This window comes from Trifolium pratense, linkage group LG2, assembly GCF_020283565.1.
Source record: "Trifolium pratense cultivar HEN17-A07 linkage group LG2, ARS_RC_1.1, whole genome shotgun sequence".
NCBI lineage: Eukaryota > Viridiplantae > Streptophyta > Magnoliopsida > Fabales > Fabaceae > Trifolium > Trifolium pratense.
In genome coordinates this window covers 23,331,986-23,357,174 of record NC_060060.1, presented here as the reverse complement: position 1 = coordinate 23,357,174, position 25,189 = coordinate 23,331,986, and the positions used below count along the sequence as shown (strand labels likewise).

Here is a 25,189-nt window from a genome sequence, read left to right as displayed (position 1 = left end):
GAGGACCACGAGGCTCTCGTCTTTCACCCCTCCTTCTGTCTCTGCCCCTCTCGCCACCCCGATCGCCGCCTCTATCGTGTCCCCTGTCGCCACCCCTGTCATCGTTCCTATGGGAGGGCTCGCGGGCAGGGTGGCTGCTTCCAGGTCGGGCAAGGCGGGCGACATCAGCTGCCTGGACTTCCTCGTAATCAATGTACTTTTGAGCTTTTAGGAGGAGGTCGTCCCAGGTGGGTGGTTTTTCTATGCCCACAGCTTTGGCAAAATCGCTGCCCGGGCGAAGGCCCCTCTGCAGCAAGTATTTTTTCATGTCGTCGGTCGTCTCGACCTGCACGGCCTCTTTATTGAACCTCTCGACGAAATTGCGGAGAGTTTCTTCCTCGGCTTGGTATATGGCCTCCAAGGCGTGCACAGTCTTTGGATGCTTGCGGGAAGCAGTGAAGTGTCTGGAAAACTGTTCAGTAAGATCCCTCCATGAATGGATGGATTGAGGAGGCAGGCTTTGGTACCATGCCATTGCTCCCTTCCTCAGCGTGGTTGGGAACAGTCTGCACCTAATGGCACCGCTAATGTTCCTGAAATCCAGGTTCGCGTTGACATTGGCTATGTGATCGTCGGGGTCGGTCAGACCATCATACGCGGGGAGCGTAGGAGGTCTCTCGAAACCCTTTGGAATATGTTTCTTTAAGATGTCTCTGGAAAGAGGGCATCGGGGATCGCCCTCGTCGCTCCCGTTGGGAGAATGGTCCTCGGAAGACCGTGGAGAATAATCGCCGGGCATGGGCGTTGGACTGCGAGATTTGCGAGGACGATAGCTGCCCGACGCGCCATGCTTGGCCATGTTCGCCAATCCTTGAGGTGAATGGCGGCGCGGGGCTTCGTGCTTCCCTTTCTTGCCCGGGGAGAGCCTACCCTCGCGATGTGGAGGAGTACGATCCCTCTTCCGAGGAGTAACTTCGACCCTCTCTAAGTCGGGGCGTCGATGTTTGACGGCCGCCGGACGGGGAGGGGAAGGAGTAGCCTGGTGTCTCCGCGGGGGAGAGTTGGTCTTTCTGCGACGCCGGCTTTTCTCCAGCGCGGCGATTCTTTCGCTCTGCTCGTCCAGTCGACGATTTTGAGCCTGCATGGCCTCCGTTGTTTGTTTGAGGGCAGCGATCAAGGCTGCGACCTCAGAGTTGGCCAAGACGGCGGGCTGCTCGGCGTTGTTTGCCGGAGCTTCTTGCTTAAATTGCGGGCGTTTGCCCATACGACGATCGGTTAGGTTCTCAACGTCTTCTTCATCGGAAGAGAGTGAGGTTTCCCGTCCGTCGCGGGAGTCGGTTTCTGGACCGCGTGGTACGGTGGTATTGTCACGCACCGGTGATAGCACGGCGTTATGCTGCGGCGGCGGAGAGGACGGAACGTTGAGCACGTTGTCGTCGCTGGCGTCGGTGTTGAGTGGCTGCGAAGAACTGGCCATGATGAAGTTTCTTGAAAGATTTGGTTTTTTATTCTTGTTTCTTTGAGGAAAGGTTAAAGAACGGGGAAGAACTCAGTCCCCACAGACGGCGCCACTGATCGTACCTGGTGATCAGAATAGATTGATGGCCGGTCCGTTGAGCGAGCGTCCACACCGAAGGGGGGGTTTGTACCTGCAGGTGCTCCGATGCCTAAGTCAGCAAAGTGAACAGAGAGATACAAAGGAAGAAAGAGAAAGTAGAGTGAATAATGATTCAGAATACCTGGCTCTCCTGTATAGGAGAGCTTATATAGTGCCCCCGGCGCTGGGCCAAAGGTTGGTCTATTGGGCCTGGATAACCGGCCCAATAGGTCCAACTGCCAGGATAGGCCCTGTGGTGTAGGGGAAGGCAGTTATTCGCCTCTATCCTGGTTTGGAGTCATCCCGCTATTGGCGGGTAATGGATAACTCCGTGACGGATAAGCTTGGTCAATGGAGCACGTGTTAAACGTGCTGCTTAGCTGTTAAGCTAAGGCTGAATGAGTTATTATGCTCGGATAGTCGAGCACGTGATTAGCGTGAAGCTAATCTGTTATGTCGAGCAGGACACGTCATAGGCTGACGTGTCGGGGAAACCTCCCCTTGTTGGGCTGTGCCCCAAATGTCGGGCATAAGTGATTGGGCCAGCTCTTGGCCCAGTCCAGAACAGGTGTGAGTAGTAAAAAGTTGCTTATGGTCTGTTTGGTTCGGGGGTTTTGGAGGGGAGGGGAGGGGAGGTGAGAGGATATTTTAAATTAATTGTGTTTGGTTCAATTTTTAGGAGGGGAGGGGAGGTGAGAGGAGGTGAGCAAAATACCTCCAAATCCCAATTTTTGCTTCCCCCCAAATTGGGGGGATTTGGAGGGGAGGGGAGGGAAGGAGAAAGATATTATTACCATTTTAATTATTTTGACATAATTGTCCTCATAATTATTTTAAAATGCCTAAATTATACATTTTTTAGTTCTAATTTTTTTTCAAACTTTTCTTTTATTGTTACGCATGTCTTTTTATATTCATAAACTGTTGTGCTAATTTTTTTTGTATTACATTGTTATCTTGTAAAGTTCATATAATTTTTTGAATCAACGATGTTATTTTTTTTTATAGAAAATCAACGTTGTTACTTACTTTTTACCTGCATCATATTAGTTAGTATTTATATGCACTATTATATTTTTTAAAATATCATTAAGTTTGTTACGTTATAACTTATAATATACAAAAGTTTTTTTTTTTACAATATTAGTATTAGTACAAGATCTTTATACTTATAAATAAATATTACTTTTTTGTACAATATTAGTATTAGTACAAGGTTTTTTTTTGTTAATAATTATCAAAAAAAAATTTTAAATATATTTATAGGTAATTTAAACTTATAAATATTATTTTTGGGTTAGATCAATCATAAAAATTGAGAAAATATTGTGGATATATAGGTTAATTCGCACCAAGTAGCTATAAAATTGTCAGACTACATGAAAATTATAAGGATAAAAAAGTAAATTAGTTTTAAAATCTCTCACCTCCCCCTCTTGAACCAAACATATATCTAATTAAAATCCCTCACCTCCCCTCCCCTTCCTTCTTTTGAACCAAACATATGTGTAAGTACAAATTTCACCTCCCCTCCCCTCACCTCCCTTCCCCTTCATTAAAATACCTCCCCTCCCCTCCCCCTATGTTGAACCAAACAGACCCTTAGGGTTGAACAAGTCATTCCCCACGTTTTTTTACGCAATTTTTATTGAGACACATAAAATCATACACAAATATGACACAAGGACAGTTTTGACATTTCACTCTTTTAAGCTAAGGCCATTTTGGTAAACTCCTCTCTCTATCTCTCTCTACCAACCAAATCCAATCAGATCTCTCCTCAGTCCTCACCACCACCGTCGCCGACCTTACTGCCACCACCTAGAGTTGTCAAAATGGGCTAGCCCGAATGGGCCGGCCCGCCAAACCCGATTTTTTCCCGGGCTCGGGCTTTGAAAATCATAGCCTGAATTATTTTCGGGCTTTTTAGCCCGGCCTGACAAAGCCATAAAAATATGGGCTAGCCCGAATGGGTCGCAGGCGGTCCGCAAGTCTGAAAAAATTAAAATTAAAAAAATAAAATAAAATATAAATATAAATAATTTGTTTTGGATGATTTGAAATTAGTTTGTAATATAAATTATAAAACACCGTCCGCTACTTAAGTAGCAAATGCTTAAGTAGCAGATGAGTAAAAATAGGGCATCCAAGAAACTCGTACGTAGTGGATGAGTAAAAATAGGACGCGCGAGAAAGTCGTAGGTAGCGGATGAGTAAAAATATGACGCACGAGAAACTCGTAAGTAGCGGATGCGTAAACATAGGGCGCGAGAAACTCGTAGGTAGTGGATGAGTAAAAATAGGGCGCGCGAGAAACTCGTACGTAGTGGATGAATAAAAATAGGGCGCGCGAGAAACTCGTACATAGCGGATGAGTAAAAATAGGGCGCGCGAGAAAGTCGTAGGTAGCGGATGAGTAAAAATATGACGCACTAGAAACTCGTAGGTAGTCGATGAGTAAAAATAGGGCGCGCGAGAAACTCGTAGATAGAGGATGAGTAAAAATACGGCGCACGAGAATTATTATATATATATATATATATATATATATATATATATATATATATATATATATATATATATATATATATATATATATATATAGCGGATGAGTAAAAAATAGGACGCGCGAGAATTATTAATGCTATTTACATGGTTGAGTTTGAGCACTAGAAGTAAAAAAAAAAAAATTAAAAAATAAACCGGGCCGGCCCGAAAAGCCCGACTACCCGTACCGGGCCGGGCTCGGGCACTAATTTTGGTAGCCCATTTTTTATCCGAGCTTTTTAGCCCGGCCCGACGAAGCCTGAAGCCCAACCAGGCCGGCCCAAAATTGGCCGGGCCGCCCGTTTTGACATCTCTACCACCACCATTTTCTCTTTGGGATGCAATTTCTTACAATAATTTAAAGAGCGACCAATGGATTGACCGGTGAGAGCAATACTCTTGCAGCTTTTCATACATAATTTCAACATAGAAAGTGTAACCCTCTCATTCCACGAATATTTCATAAAATAATCATTTAGATAAATCAACATTAACCAAAACTCCTTGTACTCCTTATAATTCAATTTTTTATTATATAAAAAAAATATTAACCAAACCCTAGCATAATGACTGAAGGAGCATTTCTTGATTGCTTCATCCAACATGAAAGGCGTACCAACACCACTAGCAATTTCAAACAAAGTATGGAATGTGATTGACGTTGCGTATGCGTGTTGAATTTTGTTTCCCACTTTGAAAACCTCAGTAAACCCGACTTAGAAGGGTTAAAATTCCTTATTTTAAAATTGGGGGGGTAAAATTCCGATTCAACAATATATATATATATATATATATATATATATATATATATATATATATATATATATATATATATATATATATATATATATATATATATATGGAGGTAAAACAACATTTAAGCCATTTATTTTAAGCACTTTTTTTTGGTACATGAAGAGGGCGAAAGCCCGGGGCATGCAAGTAATCACACATCCCTGGGCATGCAAGTCCCAGTAATATCATCAAAGATGATACTCTGGAGCTCTCCAGGAGGAGTCTCCAAAAATATTACATCAAAAGAACTACGGACTAAACTTTGATTAGCTAGCCAATCAACGTTTCTATTGCCTTCTCGCCACGTATGCTTAAACTGGATCAGCCAATCGAAGTTTATGAGCCCCTGGATTCTACGGATCAATATATAGGGGTGACCCCATTAAGATTGCATCTCCTTGTAACCATGTCAATTAGTACTTTGAAGTCACTTTCAACAATGAGATAAGTAACTCATTATTTTCGAACCAAATTCATTCATGTATACATACCCCACATTTTAGCATGTAAAGCATCACGTACACCAATCTTTTGAGTATATATCCCTCGTTAAACTTTTAGTATACATGATGATAGATTAAGTCTAAGTTAAAAGTTTTACTTTTTTTAAAATAAGGTTTTTTTTTTGTCAAGTAACTTAGTGGTCGGAAAATCCATTTTAAAGGTGAATAAGTGTAGTGTCCAAAGTTCGAACCCCGTCTCCCATTTGTATCCTCAGCAGCGCCTATGCCTGCTGCAATCATGCTGCAAATTAAAGTATTAGCCATTAGATTGACTTGTTAATTAAAAAATTAAGTTTTACGCTCAATTATTTTCTAAGAAAAAATAGATGCTCAATTATTTTCTAAGAATTATCAGCTATATCATTACCTAAAACACTATTTTTATACAATTCATAAAAATCACTTGAAACAAAATTCTACAATAGAAAACAACTAGAATGGAGCCCGTACCAAGTATGGGTACACGCATATTTCGAATAATTTAAGTATTTGTTGGCTTAAATGTAGTTTTAATTCTCTAATTTTATAAAATGTGCAATTTTGATACTCTATTTGTTGACACAATTTTGTCCATCTATTTTAAAAATTTAGACATTTGCTCCTCTCCGTATTTAACCTTAAATTTTGATGACCCGACTCATTTGATCCTCTTCATATTTAATATTTAATTTAATATTTAAACCAGATTTGATTATTTATAAAATTAAAAGCATGATTATTACACACAAAAACATGAAAGTTGGAATAATTAAAAGGATAGAATGTGTAAAGAAAATTTTAAAAGGACAAAAAATAAATATTTTGATAAAATTTTATTTAACTTTGGGCTGAATTCTAAATTACCAGAACAACTTAAGAAAATGGACAAAAACTATATTTAATGGGTTTTATACGTTATAATATGTATTGGTGATCCTCAAAACCTATCGGAACATTTTCTTCAGTTTATTTATTCATCACACTACAAGAATACTTCTATTTATCAACGGATTTAAGAAATATTTATTGGCGGTTTTGGCCCCCAATAACTTACTGGCGGCTTAAACCCACAATAAGTGGGAAAAAAACCCCCACAACATAAAAACCCCCACAATAACTTACAGGTTTTGAAATTGAACTGAGTTTTGTTTGGCACAAGAATTTTGGTTATTTTGTTGAAATCCTTGACAAATTATAAATTTTTCATGTTTTATTTTTGTGTGCTGTGTGAATTTAGCATTGTTGTAATGAAGATGAAGATGATAACATTCTTGTAATTGGGTTTTGGATGAAGAGCAGGCTTGGGACTGACTCTTTTTCTTTTTTAATCAGTAGATTATTGAGTGGCGGCTTTGGCCTCCACTATCTAGGCCAGCATTGTACTTTTCTGTTTGTGGCGGTCCGAGCCGCCAGAAAGTTGCAGAAGCCTTTTTCGAGGGTTGTGGCGGTTCAGGCCGCCAGTAAATTGCCTTGTGACGGTCTAGGCCGCCAATATATTTACCGACGAACAATTTATTGGCGAATTCAGGCCGCCAGTTGACCGCCAGTAAATGTTAATTTTGTGGCGGTTTTAGGCACTTCTAGAGGGCTTTTGACCGCCAGTAATTTGTTGTTTTCTTGTAGTGTCAGGTGGTATGAAAGCGCGCCTTTTAGGTACCATTTGGCCTAATTTTTTTCCTCTTCTTTTTTCTTAGAAGTAAGAAGCTAGGGCAAACAACAATTTTTAAAAGCTCTAGTAAGAAAAAAAAACAGATTCTATATTTAAAAACAAATTATAATATAGTATAAACATATGTTTTAACTTTATTATAATAATAAAAAAAAACTTTTAACTTTTTTTTTTTAAAAGAAAAAATTAAGATTTACAAAACAACTTTAATTTTAATTTTAAAGCTATTATTTCTAGCTTTATGGTTAAAAGAACTTCTACGCTTAAAAAAAGCTAGGCCAAACGGTACCTTAATCCGTAGAAACTTGACTTCTTCAAATTACCTTATATTATCTTAAAATAAAATTACAATTTCAATAAAAAACACATTATTCAATATTGAGTAGATAAACCAAATTAAGGCGAGTAGATGAACTAAATCAAGGATGATGATGAAACAATTGACAGCAGAGAGTTGTCTATGAAAAAGATTATAATCACCACCTCTACGTTTTATTACCCAGTAAAAATGAGAGAGTCGAAAAAATGGAAAAGAATAAATTGAAATCCAAGCATGTCAATCTCCTATAAACTTATCTTCTTCAAATGACCTTATATCATCTTAAAATAAAATTCTAATTTAATACAACACATTATTCAATATAGAGTAGATAAATAAAATCAAGGTGAGTAGTTGAACCAAATCAAAGACGATGAAGAAACAATTGGCAGATATTTGATCATTCTCTCTCCTTTATACCTAGATCGTATTTTGTTGAGTTCTTGATGATGCAAAAGTTGGTTGCTACAACAAGCTTTCCGTCGTTGCCGCTATAGATTCGTTTTTGTCCTCGTCACACTTTGTTGTGTTCCGTATTGCAAAGCTCGTTGTTATAACCATTGCAAAGACCCATGTTATTGCATTTGCAAAGACTGATGTCATCGCCATCATTGAAGATTTCTTATGTCAGTCAATCAATGTTTTAAAAATCGAATTGAAGATTGAACCAGTGTGACATTCGGATCATGGTTTATTCGTTTTAACCCGTTCATCCGTTATTAAACCGGTTAAACTGGATTCAAAAATAAATAAAGATGTGTATATATAATAAAATAAAAAATACACCCTTTTAAAGAAAACACAAAAATACTCATCCAAGCATCTAAACACAAAACCTCACCTTTTAATAAAAAGAAACACACATGCCTCAAACCCTTTAATTATGATATTTTTCATCTCAGTTATTTTTATTTTTATTTAATTAGTACAATTTCTCTATTCATCAAAATCAATCTATATTATATTATTATTTCATTCAATTATTTATGATCTTTTCTTTTTTAGCTTCTTTTATTCCATTTAGTTTGAAATGAGTTTCACTCGATGGTTTTTTTTTTAACTCATGTTGAACCGACTGGTTTTTCCAGTTAACTGATTCGTCGGTTTTTTCAATTCACACTGGTTTTGAGTGGTTCTAATTTCAACAGACAAAAAGTTATGAACCCCATTTTTTCAACAGAACCCTTATTTTCTCAAAACTCTTTATTCAGACCCACAAACCCAAATCTCCACATTATTGTTCTCGCGAGAAAGATATCATTCAAAGACACGTTATGATACTTTGACACACATTAATTCAAGTATATAATTTTTTTCATAAATGAAATTTATAAAATATATAATATAACTATATAATAAACTACAAACATCGATAGGTTATTAGATAACTTAACAACATTATCATTCTCAAGACCTTCAGTGTTAGTGACTTGTGGGGTTTTAAGACTTATCTTTGATAACTTTTTCAATATATCCTGTCATCACAAATTTAAATTGACACATATTGTTTTTTTTGTTGACACCTGGACAATAAAATCACGTTTAGGGGTTGTAACACCCAGATTTTTCTTTAGCGTTATTTTATTATTATTTTATTATTATTTATATATGTGATGTGGTGTGTTTTTGTGTGCTTATGTGTAACTTAACTTTGTAATTAGAATGAGTGTGAGTGGGGAGTGTGGCCCATTAGTGGGGAGGTGCATTTAGTTCGCCATAATAATACTCCACACATATTTAGTGACCTAGAGTGGATCCTGAGAGTATCACTCCGGACTTGGATTGTTAGTTCCTGTAGTAATGCACTGACAGACTTGTATTACATTCAAGATCCTCATCTTGGTGTGGTACTTCTTCCAACGTCACTGCTTCGGCCGCTCTTCTAGCTAGTGACACTAGGCATAGGGTGTATACGGATGAGGAGGAGACTACAACAATTAATTATTTGAAGAACCGTTCTACTGCTATGGAAGAGCCTTTTACGGTGGTGTCTAAGGCTAAGAAAAAGAAACCGCAGAATGGTTTTCCGGTTCGTTATACCCGTTCTACGAGAAGTAATTTGTTGTAGTACATGTCCCTTCGTTTTTATTTTGTTGCATTTGTTTTTCTTTTCTTTGTTTTGTTATGCTTGCTTTCATTTTCTTGCTCTTTTTGCTTGAGAAGGTTTTGGCCCATGTCCCCCCCTTTTTTTTTTCCTTCTTTTTATTTATCTATCTAGGGTGTTGTGGTTGCTACTCCATCTGCACCTCTTTTGCCTAAAAAAAATAAATAGTAACTTAAAATCATCAATAATACACTATGAACTAATATTTACATTAATACTTAAATTTTTATGCTAAATTTTGTTTGAGTATTATTTTTTGGAGATAAAATATTGTTTATTTATTTTTTTATGAAAAAATTGTTTGAATTGTTAGTTTTCACAATGAAATCTGGTTGAAAAATTTAAAATAATATGTACACATTATTTGCACAGGCTGCAATGATATTTTTACGACGTGTGCTACTGAGTTGAATGGAGCCGAGGCGTAAAACTGTTTTTCTAATTTAAGTTAATCCAACACTTGAGTTAAAACAATTTAATCCAGCGCAGCAGTGATTGCAGCTGATGATCCAAATCGATCTCGACTCTTGCACATATAGTACGACGTCCCTGCCAACTGAGCTAAACTCACGTGGTACTTTTACAATAGTTTTACTTATGATTAATATTATAAGCATTCAATCAATTTATTGTTTTTTTTTTACAAAAGAATTTCGTTTTTTTTGGTAAGCACAAAAGAATTTCGTTGATATAACTACAATTTATTGTTTTATTTTTACAAAAGAATTTCGTTGATATAACTACTTTTTTTTTTACATCCGTTGATATAACTACTAACTACAGTAATAGTTGATATAAATACTATATAGTCCGTGTCTCGTTTAATACAATACAATTATATATACAATTACTAAATTACATATTATATATATATATATATAAATAGATATTAAACAATATTTTCGTTGACTTCCTGTCCAATAATGAAACGTTCCAGCCCTTGCATCCCACGCTAAAACTTTTTTATTTTCTGTCTAACAATTTTATTTTATTTTTTTATAAGCAAATTATTTTATATAAAGGAAGTATTGAGGATACTTCAACCAAGAGAAAAATTTAGATGTTTTGAAGGCAATCTAAAAGATTAGTACACCAATTGGTATAGGAATAGCATAAATTCCTTTCACTCCTACTAACAAACCAAAACCAAGAAAAATGTTTAATTCTATCTAATACATTACTTAGAATGATTGAAGCACCTTTAAAAATAACGTTATTTTTGTCTAACAATTAATTAATGTTCCATTCGATCCTAAAACATTTTTATTTTCATTCCATAAGGGTATCTTAAATGGTAGATACCAGAGATATTATTGGGTGGCCGGGGTTCGAATCTCAAATTCAACACTTCTCCATATTTATATGTGTGAAATCTAGCCACTATACTACTTAACAAAAAAAAAACATTTTTATTTTCTGTCCAACAATTAATTAATGTTCCATTCCATGCATCCCCACAAAAACTTTTTTTTCGACATAAGTTTGCATAATAGAAAATATTTTTGATGCGGATTTTTCATAATGTCAACAATACTCTTGACTCTTTTGTTTGAACAACAAAAATATTTTATTAACAACATAATATAATACATGTCTCTTTTTTTTTACATAAATTTGCATAATAGAAAATATGGATCTAGCTGCTAATGTATATAATAGAGATGGAGATATAAAATTGTGACAATCTATTTCCCCATAGCCACGAGTGTCTGTTGGTGGTATTTAGAGAATATGATGAAATAAATTTGTGTAGGGTACACAAAGCATCGTGTTTTCAAAGTTGGTAAATAATCCTAGTATAACTTTATGAATAAAATATGTTATTTTTATTGTAAAATGTATGTAGGATTTAAATAGGCATGATTTGATAAGGGATATTCCTTTTAATATTTTTAGGTTAGGGGTGCGGTAATGAGGCGCTGGTAGCATGCACAAGGCTTCTAGGTTGGCGCTGGCTAGCATGCATCAAGGCTTCTAGATCTCCCACCATGCACAAGGCTCCGTAAGCATTGGATTAAAAGTAGTACATGATTTTATAGTGTACTGTCAGTACTATATTATTATTTTTTTTAATATTTTTTTTACTTTTTTAATCAGCAATATTTTTTTTTTGACTTTTTAGTTTTCGGGAGAAGAGTCTTTATGAGACTGTTTGGCAAGACCAATAAAAAAACTAATTTATAGTTCATGTCTTATATCTTATAAGTGAAAAGACATGTTGATTGGTAATAGTCTTTTTACCATGAGCTTATAACTTATTTAAATAATATTTTCTATATGCAATTTTAAATAACTTTTGAGCTTATAGGTTATCACATTTTTTTTTTCATTTTTACCCTTATTATTTTATCTAAAATCCAATTTTATCCTTGATATATAGTTATTATTTTTTATAATTGAATATGACATATTTCTACCTGCCAGACATTCTATGTTTTTTATTGTTTTCCTTATTCTTTATTTTTTTTACGAAACGTTATATTTTATTTGGCAAATAATTTTTTTCAACTTGTTTTTTGGTAAAAAAAATTTTGGTACGGGCAAACGTTTTACTTTTGACCACGTCGACAATTTGAAGAAAATGCAATTTACATCGTCCATCCCATTCATCTCAAAATATTTATTAGTGTACTGTCAGTATTATATTATTATTTTTGTTTAATATTTTTTTTACTTTTTTAATCAGCAATATTTTTTTTTTGACTTTTTAGTTTTCGGGAGAAGAGTCTTTATGAGACTGTTTGGCAAGACCAATAAAAAAACTAATTTATAGTTCATGTCTTATATCTTATAAGTGAAAAGACATGTTGTTTGGTAATAGTCTTTTTACCATGAGCTTATAACTTATTTAAATAATATTTTCTATATGCAATTTTAAATAACTTTTGAGCTTATAGGTTATCACATTTTTTTTTCATTTTTACCCTTATTATTTTATCTAAAATCCAATTTTATCCTTGATATATAGTTATTATTTTTTATAATTGAATATGACATATTTCTACCTGCCAGACATTCTGTGTTTTTTATTGTTTTCCTTATTCTTTATTTTTTTTACGAAACGTTATATTTTATTTGGCAAATAATTTTTTTCAACTTGTTTTTTGGTAAAAAATTTTTTGGTACGGGCAAACGTTTTACTTTTGACCACGTCGACAATTTGAAGAAAATGCAATTTACATCGTCCATCCCATTCATCTCAAAATATTTATTATATTATATGGATAAAAAATTATTATATGATAAATGTAAACACATTTATTATATTTGTTTATAAACACTTCATTTATCTTATCAACTATAAGTTATCTGTCATCACCCATAAGCTATAAGCTATCAGTTAGTTTATCAGTCATTCGTTATTTTTACCGAACAAAACGATGTTATTTTAACAAAGACTCGGCTATTATTTTTCTCTTGGTAAAATTAGTTCTTTTTTTTGACTGATATGTTATTTTCCCTTATTACTTTTATAAATTAGTTTGTTTATTGGTCTTGCCAAACAGTCTCATAAACTCTTCCCCCGAAAATTAAAAAGTTAAAAAAAAAAAATAATATTGCTGATTACAAAAAAGTTAAAAAAAAATTTTAAAAAATAATATAGCACTGACAGTACACCATAATATCATGTACTACTTTTAATCCAATGCATAAGAAGCCTTGTGCATGGTGGGAGTCCTAGAAGCCTTGTGCATGCTAGCCAGCGCCTTATCTTGAACCTCGGAAACCTATCAAATAGCCACCATAAATTTTCTTCTTAATTAATACTCTCTCATTCATCAGATTCATTCTCAACTAAACTTTTAGAGACTAAATAACAATGTTGTCTCATGAAGCTAATAGCCTAAAGGTTATTTTCATCCCCTTCATAGCTACAAGTCACATCATCCCCATGGTTGACATGGCAAGATTATTTGCCATACATGGTGGTGTGGACATCACCATAATCACCACTGGAGGTAATAATGGGATTTTTCAAAACTCCATCGACCGTGATTTTAGTAATCATGGTCGCTCCATAAAAACACATATCCTAGAGTTTCCGGCTGAAAAAGTCGGTCTTCCCATTGGAATAGAAACTTTTAACGCTGATACTCCTCCTTACATGGCCTCAAAAGTCTTAGAGGGGTTTGAGATGCTACAACCACAAATAGAGAATTACTTGTTTGGAGAGACATTAGAAGTTGATTGCATAGTTAGTGACTCGTTTTATCCTTGGACTGTGGAAGTTGCATCCAAGTTAGGCATTCCAAGAATTGTTTTCTGTCCTACCAGTATTTTCTCTCGTTGTGTAGAGCTCTCATTTGAACAAGATCAGACTCACACCAAAGTGGATTCTGATTATGATAAATTTACTATATTTGGGCTACCACATAAATTGGAGATCACTAGATTGCAGTTACCAGATTGGATTAAAGAGACAAATAGGTTTGGAGAGAGAATGAAGGTCATCACTTAATCCATTTCTCTTTTTATTTTTGGTATGGTAGAATCTCTTAGTTTTTTTTTGCTTGTGTTTTTTTTGTTTGGTTTTCACCGGCAGTTTAATCGGGTTCATGGTCAGTTCTGACATTAAGTAGTTTATTATGCCTCCCTCGATCGCAGTTGCAGTGACTTGTGTTTTCAGACAATATACTTTCATTCAAGAATAATCTTTATTTAATTGATGGGATAAATGTTATTTTCTCTCAATTTCAAAAATAAATGAATAAATGAAAAATTGTAATAATTTTACAAAATTACCCATATTAACTACTCCCTGCGTCTCATTATATAAGCGTTCCTTTGTAAATTTTCAATGTCTCAAATAATTTATCTCGTTTGAGTTTACATGTAATTTTTTTTTCTGTTTTTTTTTTTAATTTTTTTTTATCAATTTACTCTAATTTATTATATTTAAAGTCATCTAACTAATCCACTAAATGGATCACTCGTTATGGACTAATTTATTAATTGATTATAAAATGAGACATAGTGCTAATTACTCAAATTTTGTAATGTAGGTGATAAATGATACAACTAGCAGAAGCTATGGTGCAGTATTCAATAGCTTTTACAATTTGGAGGGTGCTTATGAGGAGCATTACAAGAATGTATTTGGAACAAAGTGTTGGAGCTTAGGACCAGTTTCATTATGGGCAAACCAAGATGTTTCTTATAAGGCAGAAAGAGGACACAAAAAAGTGGTTCAAGAAGATGGTTTGTTTAAATGGCTTAACTCCAAGAAAGAGAATTCTGTTATCTATGTAAGTTTTGGTAGCATGAACAAGTTTCCATTACCTCAACTCATTGAAATAGCTCATGCACTTGAAGCTTCAAGCCATGATTTCATTTGGGTGGTTCGTACTAAGAATACTAATGATAAAGAATTAGAACAAGGTTTCATGGAAGAGTTTGAGAAAAGAGTGAAAGAAAGCAACAAAGGTTATTTGATATGGGGTTGGGCCCCACAATTGTTGATACTTGAAAACAAAGCTATTGGAGCAATTGTGACTCATCTTGGTTGGAACACAACAATTGAAAGCATTAATGTTGGATTGCCTATGGTCACTTGGCCTTTGTTTTCTGAGCAATTTTTTCATGAGAAATTGGTGGTTGATGTTTTGAGAATTGGGGTGTCAGTTGGGGTCAGAGAATGGAGAAATTGGAATCAATTTAGGAGTGAGGATCTTGTGAAAAGGGAGGATATTGGAAAGGCTATTGGTTTGGTGATGGAAAATGGAAAAGAAGCTGAGGAAATGAGACTAAGAGCTAAATCTTTGAGTGATGATGCAAAGAAAGCTATACTAGTTGGTGGGTCTTCTTATGCCAATTTGATGCAGTTGATTGAGGAGCTTAAGGCACTCAAACTTCAAAGGCTCAATGGTAATTAGGCCAAAATAAATGTTCTTTGTTGCTTTTAAAATAAGTGATTTGAATGCAAATCTCAAGAATTTGGTATTATGTGGAAAGTATCTTTGTTAGGATATATTTTTATTTTCAATCAAGAAGTTGACTTGTTGCAAAATTAGATGAATTCAAGTTTATTCAATTTGATATTTGATGTCCGAAAAAGATGTACTCTCTATGTTCATTTTTATATCAGATATTAATTTTAACTTTTAAGTCTCACTATGATTATATTTTTAGTCTTAACTCTCCGGTTTTTAGGAGAAGGGACCATGGTAATCCACAGTTCAGTTGAGTCGTAAGTAAAATCTGGCTAATGGTTGTTCCAAACAAGATTAAAACTCAGATTCTTACGAAAGATTTTTCCTAAACTGAGACTCATTCACCACGTGAGCCTAACCATAAGTAGTGTAGATCAAATAGTTGTTTCTGATTTTGAAATGTTTTTTATATAGGCTATAGGCTATGAGCATTGAGCACAATGAACTACGAGAGCTTGTAATCTACGGTATTTCCTATGAAGTAGGGTAGTAATCTGCCATACCAAGTACCACTGAACCAGATACACAATAATAATTTAGCAAATGAGTGTCTGATAAAGCAGAATAATCAAGAAGATCTAGTTGATCAGTTGAATGTAAGAAACTATCATCCTGTTATGTTTTTTCAGCTTTGAAGATGTTTATATAAATACTCAGCTGAAGAAGTATGTGTTTTTCCATTTTAATTTTGAAAATGCAGTTATTAATGAAGCATCCACTATAATTAAGTTATCATGATAATGTTAAAACCTCCAAAAAGAATTCATGGATCAGGTAACATGTCATTTTTCACCCAGTTCACAAGCAGACATTTATATCAATGTAATAACCTTATCTAATTAAACAAGCTTACCAATTTTAAGCAAGATATTAATACAGTTTTTTTCTGTCACTATCGATCGTCTCTCTCCAAAAAGTCTCGCTCAATAAGAGACTTCATCTGTTTTTTTACTTCTGTTGGATTTGGAAGGAATCGCGACATACTGCAATTGACTTGTGATTTCAGATATAAGATTGTCACACTAGATTTCTTTGGCCAAAACCCTGTCGTCAGAACCTGCACAGTAAGTGTCGGACGTCAACTAACTCGGAATGGCTAGAATAAAAGTGGTAATCTCCATCTGTTAAATGAGTCTCATGTTACATGTGTTTCTAGTTTTCGTCATAAGCTCAAAAGTCTTTCTCATTTTTTGTTACAAGTTGTGTTTGTTCCTTTAAGTGTTAATGCTGGGAAAGAAAAAAACTGAATTGAATACTCTTTTATGCAGTGCTCACGAGATATAAATAGTTTCTGAATTTGTTTTTAGATTTATATCTATGCATTGTTGGATTATTAACTATATTATCCAAAGATATTTAGGGTCTGTTTGACCCTACTTATTTTCTACTTATTTTCTTCTCCTTAAAAGTAGTAAAGAAGTAAAAAATTGTGTTTGACCTAACTTCTCCTTATTTTCTATTTCTTTACTTTATTTCTCTAATTCTTTTAAGGATAAATAGGGTCAAATACAATTTTCTACTTCTCTATTTCTTTTAAGGAGAAGTAGAAAAGTAGAAAATAAGTAGGGCTAGTCTTTCCAATTATTAATCACCCTATGTTTTCTTTTTGTTCATTCAAGAGGCAAGCTAGATTCTCAAAATTAAATAAATACTAGACTCTGACCCACACGTTGCGCACGCGGGAAAATAAATTGTGTATTTGATTATAATTAGAAGTGGTATACTATGCTATAGTAATTTGTAAGCCCAGCTTTTATTTGAATATAATGATTGAACTATCCATCTGTTAGCAACAACTTTGTCACTTGTCATGATAATGTTAAAACTTCCACACATTAGTGTGATTGGTGATGATGATAGTAATATAAAAAAAATAGCATGAAGCAATAAGAAGAACAAATTGAAATACATTAAGAATCACCTAATTTACAAGGCACACCATTTATATCACTGTAATCAATAACCTTACAAAAATAAACAAACTTACCAGCTCTAAGCAACATATCGATACCGTTCTCTGTCACTATCATCTCTCTCCAAAAACTCCCTCTCAATGAGAGACTCAATCCGTTTCTTTATGTCTGTAGGATTTGCGAGGAATCGCGACTGCAATTGCTTTGTGACCTCAGCTATAAGATTGTGGTGATAAAGTTTCTTTCTAGATTTCATAATCCTCACTATTGATGCATCAATCTGGGGCTTCCGGTCCAACTCCACTCTTTGCCAATTTTCAAGTGTTTCTGGTTCCAATTTCTTTTGTGCAGCGGTTCCTATTTTTACCTTCAACGATTTGCTACTGAAGTTGTCATTAACAAAGAATTCATCATTCTCATTTACATCTTTACTCATTGGCTCTTTCCTAAGGACATTTCTTCCTTTAACCAAAGCCAAAGATTGCAGACACCTCTTCAAATCTAAAGTTGGAATTTCAGTTGCAACCTCAATTTCTCTATAGGTTAGAGAATCAGCATTATTAAACAACATGAGTACACACATTTGGAAAGTGGAGACAATTAACTCATATCCCTTACCTTCCCCAAAAGTAGCTTTCAAGTCTGCCGTGCCATTATTAGTTAGCCAGGACAATCTCCTACCAGTATGACTGCCGAGGTAATATGACCGAAATTTCTCGCAAAGTGCCAAAATTTCAGCCGGCAAGTTACATGTCACACTAGATTGTGTTGGCCAAAACCCTGTTGTTTGGACCATCACATTAAGTGTAGGACCGTCAACTAACTCAGAATGGCCAGCATAAAAGCCTTGCATTGTGTCTAGAGATGTTTTCATGTCTCTAAACATGACTTCTAAATTTGACGTAAATTGGTATCCACATTCCGTCTTTAGCTTAACTATGAGAGTCTTCTCGGCATCATCAGAAACTGTTTTTCCAGATAAAAGCCTCTTTGCCATATGCTGTCTGTAATACTTCTCAAACCTATCTTTTTCTTGCAAATACCGGAATAGCATCATAACCTTGTCAAGAGTAATCTCTACATCATCCTCACTAACTCCCTTTAGACCATTTTGAAGCTTATCATCTACAAATAGTGAAATGTATTCTGGAGAACGAGGATTCAAGTTAATGAATAATTTAAATGAGGAATTCAAAGCAATCTGGAACAACTTGTCATTATTAAATGCCAAGTTTACAATCTTTCCGTATTTATCTCTCTCATCCAAGAGCCTCTGCACAAATTCCACAGGATCCTTCAACCTTTCTGGATCAGTAACAAGCTTTTTACCAGACTCTCTGATGTGTGAACTCATCACTCCACGTATTTTCAAGTGACCATCGGTAACACGGCCGAACAAGTTATACATTCTACTCAAATCTTCATATTTATCATCACAAAGCATGTTTACTAACCCAGAGTTCTCTCAGCTTTCTTGAGATAATCCCCACAATCAAAACACTCAATAAATTTCTGGGATCCAGCCCTGTAGAACTCAGCAGAAACTTGCAGAAAAGGAGTCTCAAATTCTTGCTCATAAACAGAAGGACCTAAATCCATTAGCATCTTTGTTATATTTTTAATCAATTCTATATTAACATCCTCAACACACTCTCCGCATACAAATTCCAAAAGCATATTCGACAGGCGAGTCCTTATCTGTTCTGAATAAATAACATTTTGTGTCCACAGGTTGAGTCCAAGTTCAGAAATAGTTTTCTTCTTGGTGCTTCGGACATTAGTCCAATCCATGTCCTTCAAAATATCTCTAATCATTTGTAATTCCATATTATGATCTCTCCATATTCCAATCAATTCTTCAAGAAAGGAACCTCCTTGTTTGGCTTGAACAGATCTGGCGATCACTTTGAGATGAGAAGTTATGGTGGCAACCAGCCCAGAGTATAGCTTCTTACGAAATGAGGAATTCACAGCTTTTTGGAACAATTCGTCATTATTAAAAGCCAAACTTATAATCTTGTCGTATTTATCTTTCTCAACTAAGAGCCTTTGCACAAATTCAACAGGATCCTTCAACCTTTTTGGATCAGTAACAAGCTGTTTACCTGACTCTCTGATGTGTGAAGTCATTACTTCACGTATTTTCAAGAGACCATCAGTAACACGGCCAAACAAATTATACATTCTACTCAAACCTTCATATTTATCGTCACAAAGCATGTTAACTAACCCAGAGTTCTCCATATGGATTAATCTAAGCATGTGATTTTCAAGCATCTCCTTCACGACCACATTAGTAATCTCCCCTTTAGTCCCATGGTCCAAGTAATGGCTCACTCTATGCAATTCCTCATTCAGGCACCTCTCAAAATTCTTGAGATAATCCCCGCAATCACAACACTCAATAAATTTCTGAGATTTGGCCCAGTAGAAGTCAGCTGAAACTAGCAAAAAAGGAGTCTCAATTACTTGTCCATAAACAGAATGACCTAAATCCATCAGCATCTTAGTTATATTTCTAATCAGTTCTCTATCAACATCTTCCCCAGCACGGTCCCTGCATAATAATTCCAAAAGTGTATTCGACAGTCGAGTCCTTATCTGGTTGGAATGAATAACATTTTCTGTCCACAGCTTGAGTCCAAGTTCATAAATAGGAAACTTCCTGGCACTTCGAATATAAGTCATGTCCATGTACATCATAATGTCTCTAATCATTTGTAATGACTTACTGTGATCATTCCATTTTCTGATCAGTTCTTCCAGAAAGGAGCCTTGTTCAGCAGCTTCAATAGATCTAGCCATCTCTTTTAGATGAAAAGTCACGGTGGCAACTAGCCCAGAGTATAGTTTCTCGCCGAATTTGTAAAGAACCATCTTGTAAGCATTCCTATATCCACGAAATAAAGATGATAAAATATTAGATGATAAAATACACAAAATAATGACAATAAAGTACAACATCCATTTGATGTGCACATTACCCAAATGAAACTTTGTATAGCAATTGGCAAGATCATCTTTTTCTTGACGCAAATTAGCAAGATCATCTTAGATGCAAAAACAATTGGTTATTTCAGATTTATAAACAATCAATTCAAAGAGAGGACAATAACAAAATTAGGCAACAAACTCTAACAATTATCTAACCATAGATTGACCATAGATTGTGCATTTAATATCTGATTATCAAACCAAACAAATATACACATAATTAATACGTGAAAAAACCATTACTCGAATCTAATAGCTACATATATGTTAACCAAAGATTAGCATATATGTATTGCTACCACATATGATGACTGGTTATCAAAAGATTTATGCCAAACACGACATCATATCATAACAACAGTCCAGTTATCCAACATAGAATTTCAGTTAACCATACTATGAAATTATTTGGTATAATAGCTAATTTTTCCAAAGAATAATCTATGAGTATTACTATTAACACAAAAAGCGAAGAGAAAGGGATAAATCCAATAACAATTCACAATGAAGACAGAAGATGCATAAGTTCAACAGAGAGTAGAATACAAAACAAATGAAGACATTCATGAGTCATGACTAATGAGCCATATAAGGTACAAAAATGTAATGAACTGGTCCAACAATTAAGAAATTCTATATCATAGTAACTGATTCCTTTTGGATGTATATATCGTAACCAAAAATCTATTCAATATACGCTTATCATGTTATGTAAGAGCTTATATAAACCTATTTCTTTTATCAAAGAAGAAATTAGTGTAAATTCTGCATAATCAGCTGAAAGTATCTTTTGACATTAAGTGATTTGAGGAATTTATGAAAATAAGCTTAAAACTATTGATATATATCATCAACTATTTTCATAAGTGCTTCCAAATAGAATCTTGTGGATCTGCTATCTAATATCAGTTTAAAAGTAACATCTGAACTAAATTTCCATTTCAATAGTACCAAGTACGAACTCCGACACAGACACTTGACACGACACGGAAACGTCGACACTGCTAATATAAAAAACATAGGACACTGACACCGCTCTATATTTAGAAAAGATCTAAATTGAGAATCAAAATATATACATGTGTTTGTCAAAAAAAATATATATATATATACATGTGCGTCTAAGTTGAGCAAGTTTTTTCATTAAAAAAAGTTGTAAAACAATATACTATAATATTTGACCTTTATTCATCTATCTACTATCAAAAAGCTAACAAAATACGAGTGTTGGACACCGCGACACGCCTAATCATAGAGGTGTATGTGCTTCGCCGACAGTTCTGATCAAAGGCGTGTCATGTGCCCGACATGGACACGGCACCAGCACATATAATTAATCCATTTTCTCAAATTGTTACTAGTGTATGGTGTGTGTGTCTATGCTTCACTATAAAGCACAGACACTCCTCGGATTAGGCATGTCCTCTTGGACACGCGTATGTGGCAGACAATGACACGACACCGGCACTTATAATTACATTGAATTGTGTCATTTTCTCAACTTATTATCGGTGTCGACATGTGTAAGTGTCTGTCCCGTGTCCGTGTTTCATTAGCATCAATTTGATAATTTCAAAAACCCCTTAATAAATCTAATGTCAACTAAATATGATATGAAGCAACAAGAATGAGAAAAAAACCTGTAAAGCTCTTCAAAATTGAGAGCACCAACGTTGTCATTGAATATCTGATGAATTGCATGTTCCAGAATTTTCCATGTCTTTTCACTATATTCCTGATCAGGAATGATTGTGTGCTTGAAAGGCTCAACCTGAAAATCCCTCTTCCTCTTGTTACTCATCTTCTCCTTCAAACAAACAAAAAAAAAAACTCAATAAAAAAAAAACGAAACTTTCCCTTGATCTAAATTTCATAAAAAAACATCAAATTGAACAGAAATGAAAAATCAATAGTCTTAAAACAAAGATTAACAGCAAGAAAAATAGTGTCGCTTAGAGAATTTACTGAAAAAGTTGTTTACTGGAAATGAATGATTGAAGTGATTGGATGAAAAATGAAGCTTTGAAGTTCAGAGAAATTTTTGGTTTTGAAGCTGACTGTGAGAAGAAACGTTGGTGAGCAGTTGAATGCGCACGTATGCACGCGTTGTAGCGCGTCTTTTATATTAGCTTCGGTTGTTTCACACCGTACAAATAATTATGCGCGTTTGATCTGCAAAATATAAATATCGAACAGAACAGTACAATATAAGACAGAACAGCATAAAATAAATATTTAAGGGTTTGAACAAATTTTGTGTTGTACGATGTTTGGTGGATAAAAGATTATTTTGATATTTTAGACAACTTGTGCTGAAGACAAAAAATTGTCCCGTAATTCTGTGGGGACAAGAATTTCAAATTTTGCCCTGTCTCCTGGCCCCCCGTTTGTCCAGTACCTCGAACAGTTTTAAGATAAAACACAATATAGCATAAGTTGTCATGTCCAGTCATTTATTTTTTAGCAGATCAAACTTTTGTATAAAGAGGATACATGAGTTTTTGTATAGACTTTTCATAATACCAATAATATCCTTGATTATTTTTAGTAGCAACAAAAATCTTTTATTAACAAACTATTTTTTAATCTATTTTTTTTAGCAGCAATTTTTTTTATTAAAAAATTGATCATAACATAAGACATTTTTTTTAGATATAAGTTAGACACAAGCAGACGCGGAACGCGCTTGCCTGACCCGCTTGTATTCATAAATGGAAAAAAATTAATATTTAAGATATGGTTTGACTAAATATGTTGAAAAAAGTAAATGGAATTTTTTAAATAGAAAAAGAAATAAAGAAATTTATATAGATATAAAATGTATATAAATAAATATAGATTTTTGTTTTTTAATTAACTAATGAATACTATAATTATATCAATTTATATAAAATGTTTGTGATTAAAATATTCTAATGTGATGCATTTAGTCAGTATTGTTAAGAACACTGATTTATAAGGGTCTAAGTACAAAATTGAGAATTTCACTTCTCCACATTTAAAAATATTAAAATAATTATAACTAGTATACCAAAAAAAAATTATAACTAGAGGCATTGTTATGTTGCATTGTTCGTGATCAGAAACTTTTTTCTGCTTCAAAAGTTCTGCGAGACTTATTATTAATTAGATAACTACGAAATAATTATAAAGAATAATTAATTACGAAGTGAATAAATAGGATTTATTTACAATATGCTAATTAAGTGAGACTTATTAGTAGTTAGATAATTATGGAATAATTATAACGGATAATTATGCGCGTTTTAGTGAGATGAAATTAAGAATAAGGACAAGCAAGTATGACTTAATGATCACATAAGAGACTCTATAAATAGAACTCTTGTGTAGAGGATAAAGTCAACAGAATTGAGAATTCAGAATCGTAATTTTTCTAAACTAAATATCGCGCCCTCACTCTCTCTCTAAACCTTCAATCAAGCTTCAGATAGCAATGCGATTGGAGGAATCGTTCGTGTGGACTAAGTAGACGCATCGCTGGGTTGCTTTGCTGGTGATCATAAACTGTTTTGCTTCAAAAGTTCTGCACTTCAAGAAGTAAACACATAAACTTATGTTTGTTTGATTTGTGATTAGTGATTTAATTAAGATCCGTTCATCGGGATTGTTCTACTTCTCCGATTGCTCTAGCTTTTTAACAGCGGTTAGCAGCAGACGCAAGGTGTCCTTTCTTCTTTTTAAAAATAAATAAGTCTCTAAAGAAAGACATGAATCATATATACTATTAGCAACCTGCAGGGCACTTACTCAAAAGTAGTGAGAGTCCAACATACACAAGTTCTTGGTCCCAATGTTTTAAAAAGCGGATCGGACCGGTTGTTCAGACCGGTCCGAACGAGAAGCGGTGGTATTTATGGGTCGGTTGAGCTGCATAACCGGTTTTATATTAAACCGGTTGTAAACCGGTGTGAACCGAATGTGTCAGTTGTTAAACTGGTGAACTAGTGAAATCGACAGCGGACCGAACCGGTTTGGACCATCAATTGATATTTCCAAAAAATTGCAAGTTTTGCAGCCGAGGAGAATCGAGCCCCTTCCCTTCGCATATGGATGCAAGAACTTTGCTACTCATCCAGCTCATCTTATTTGATAAATATTGTAACCAAATATATATATATATATATATTTGGTTTTTCACCACCAGTTGAATCTGGTTCGAGGGTCAGTTCTGGCATCAAGTGGTTTCAGTCCCGTCCCGATCGCAGTTGCGGGGCATCGAACCGCGGTCCTCCCTACCAAGTTCAGCACCAATCACCACTAAACCAACTGACGATTGGTTTGTAACCAAATATATTTATTAAGACATTCGAACTGTTTTTGAGTAAAAAAAAAAAGAAAAAAAAAACACTAGTACTGTTTTTTTTTTTTTTTTTTGTCAAGAAGACATTAGTATGGTTAATGCATTAAAGTAGCAACCTCAATATATTTTATTTTTGGGTGAACTATTCCTATATGAATATATCAATAATATATGATAAAATACATTGTTAATTTTGTTTTTCTTTGTTATTATGAACTTGATTTTGATATATAAATTAAAAATATGATTTAATAATTTCATTAAAATAATTTTTATTAATTATTTTTTAGAAAAACTTTTATTAAATTTTTATTGTCAATAATTTTAAGTCATGAAATATTTTAAATTTTTTATATAGTCCGGGTTAGTGACCCGCTGGTCTGACCAGTAACTCAATGACCTAGTGCCTTGACCGGATTGATCGTCGGTCCGGGTTTTAAAATTATGTTCGGTCCAAAAAATATTTGATCGAGATAGTAACGAAACTCTTTATGAATATGATAATACTTTTTTCAAAATCGAAAAATTGGTTATAATCA

The 25,189-nt window shown here is 34.3% G+C and overlaps 1 protein-coding gene and 1 pseudogene across 1 annotated transcript; one reads left to right on the top strand and one right to left on the bottom strand.

Annotated features, from left to right (window-relative positions):
- Positions 1–13,177: 13,177 nt before the first annotated feature.
- LOC123905731 (soyasapogenol B glucuronide galactosyltransferase-like) lies at positions 13,178–15,597 on the top strand. The gene is made up of 2 exons (XM_045955441.1): positions 13,178–13,939; positions 14,496–15,597. The coding sequence occupies exons 1-2, from the start codon at positions 13,313–13,315 to the stop codon at positions 15,363–15,365; spliced, it is 1,497 nt and encodes a 498-aa protein (XP_045811397.1). The 5' UTR covers positions 13,178–13,312; the 3' UTR covers positions 15,366–15,597.
- Positions 15,598–16,122: 525 nt separating this feature from the next.
- On the bottom strand, positions 16,123–22,442 carry LOC123905730 (annotated as a pseudogene).
- Positions 22,443–25,189: the final 2,747 nt, after the last annotated feature.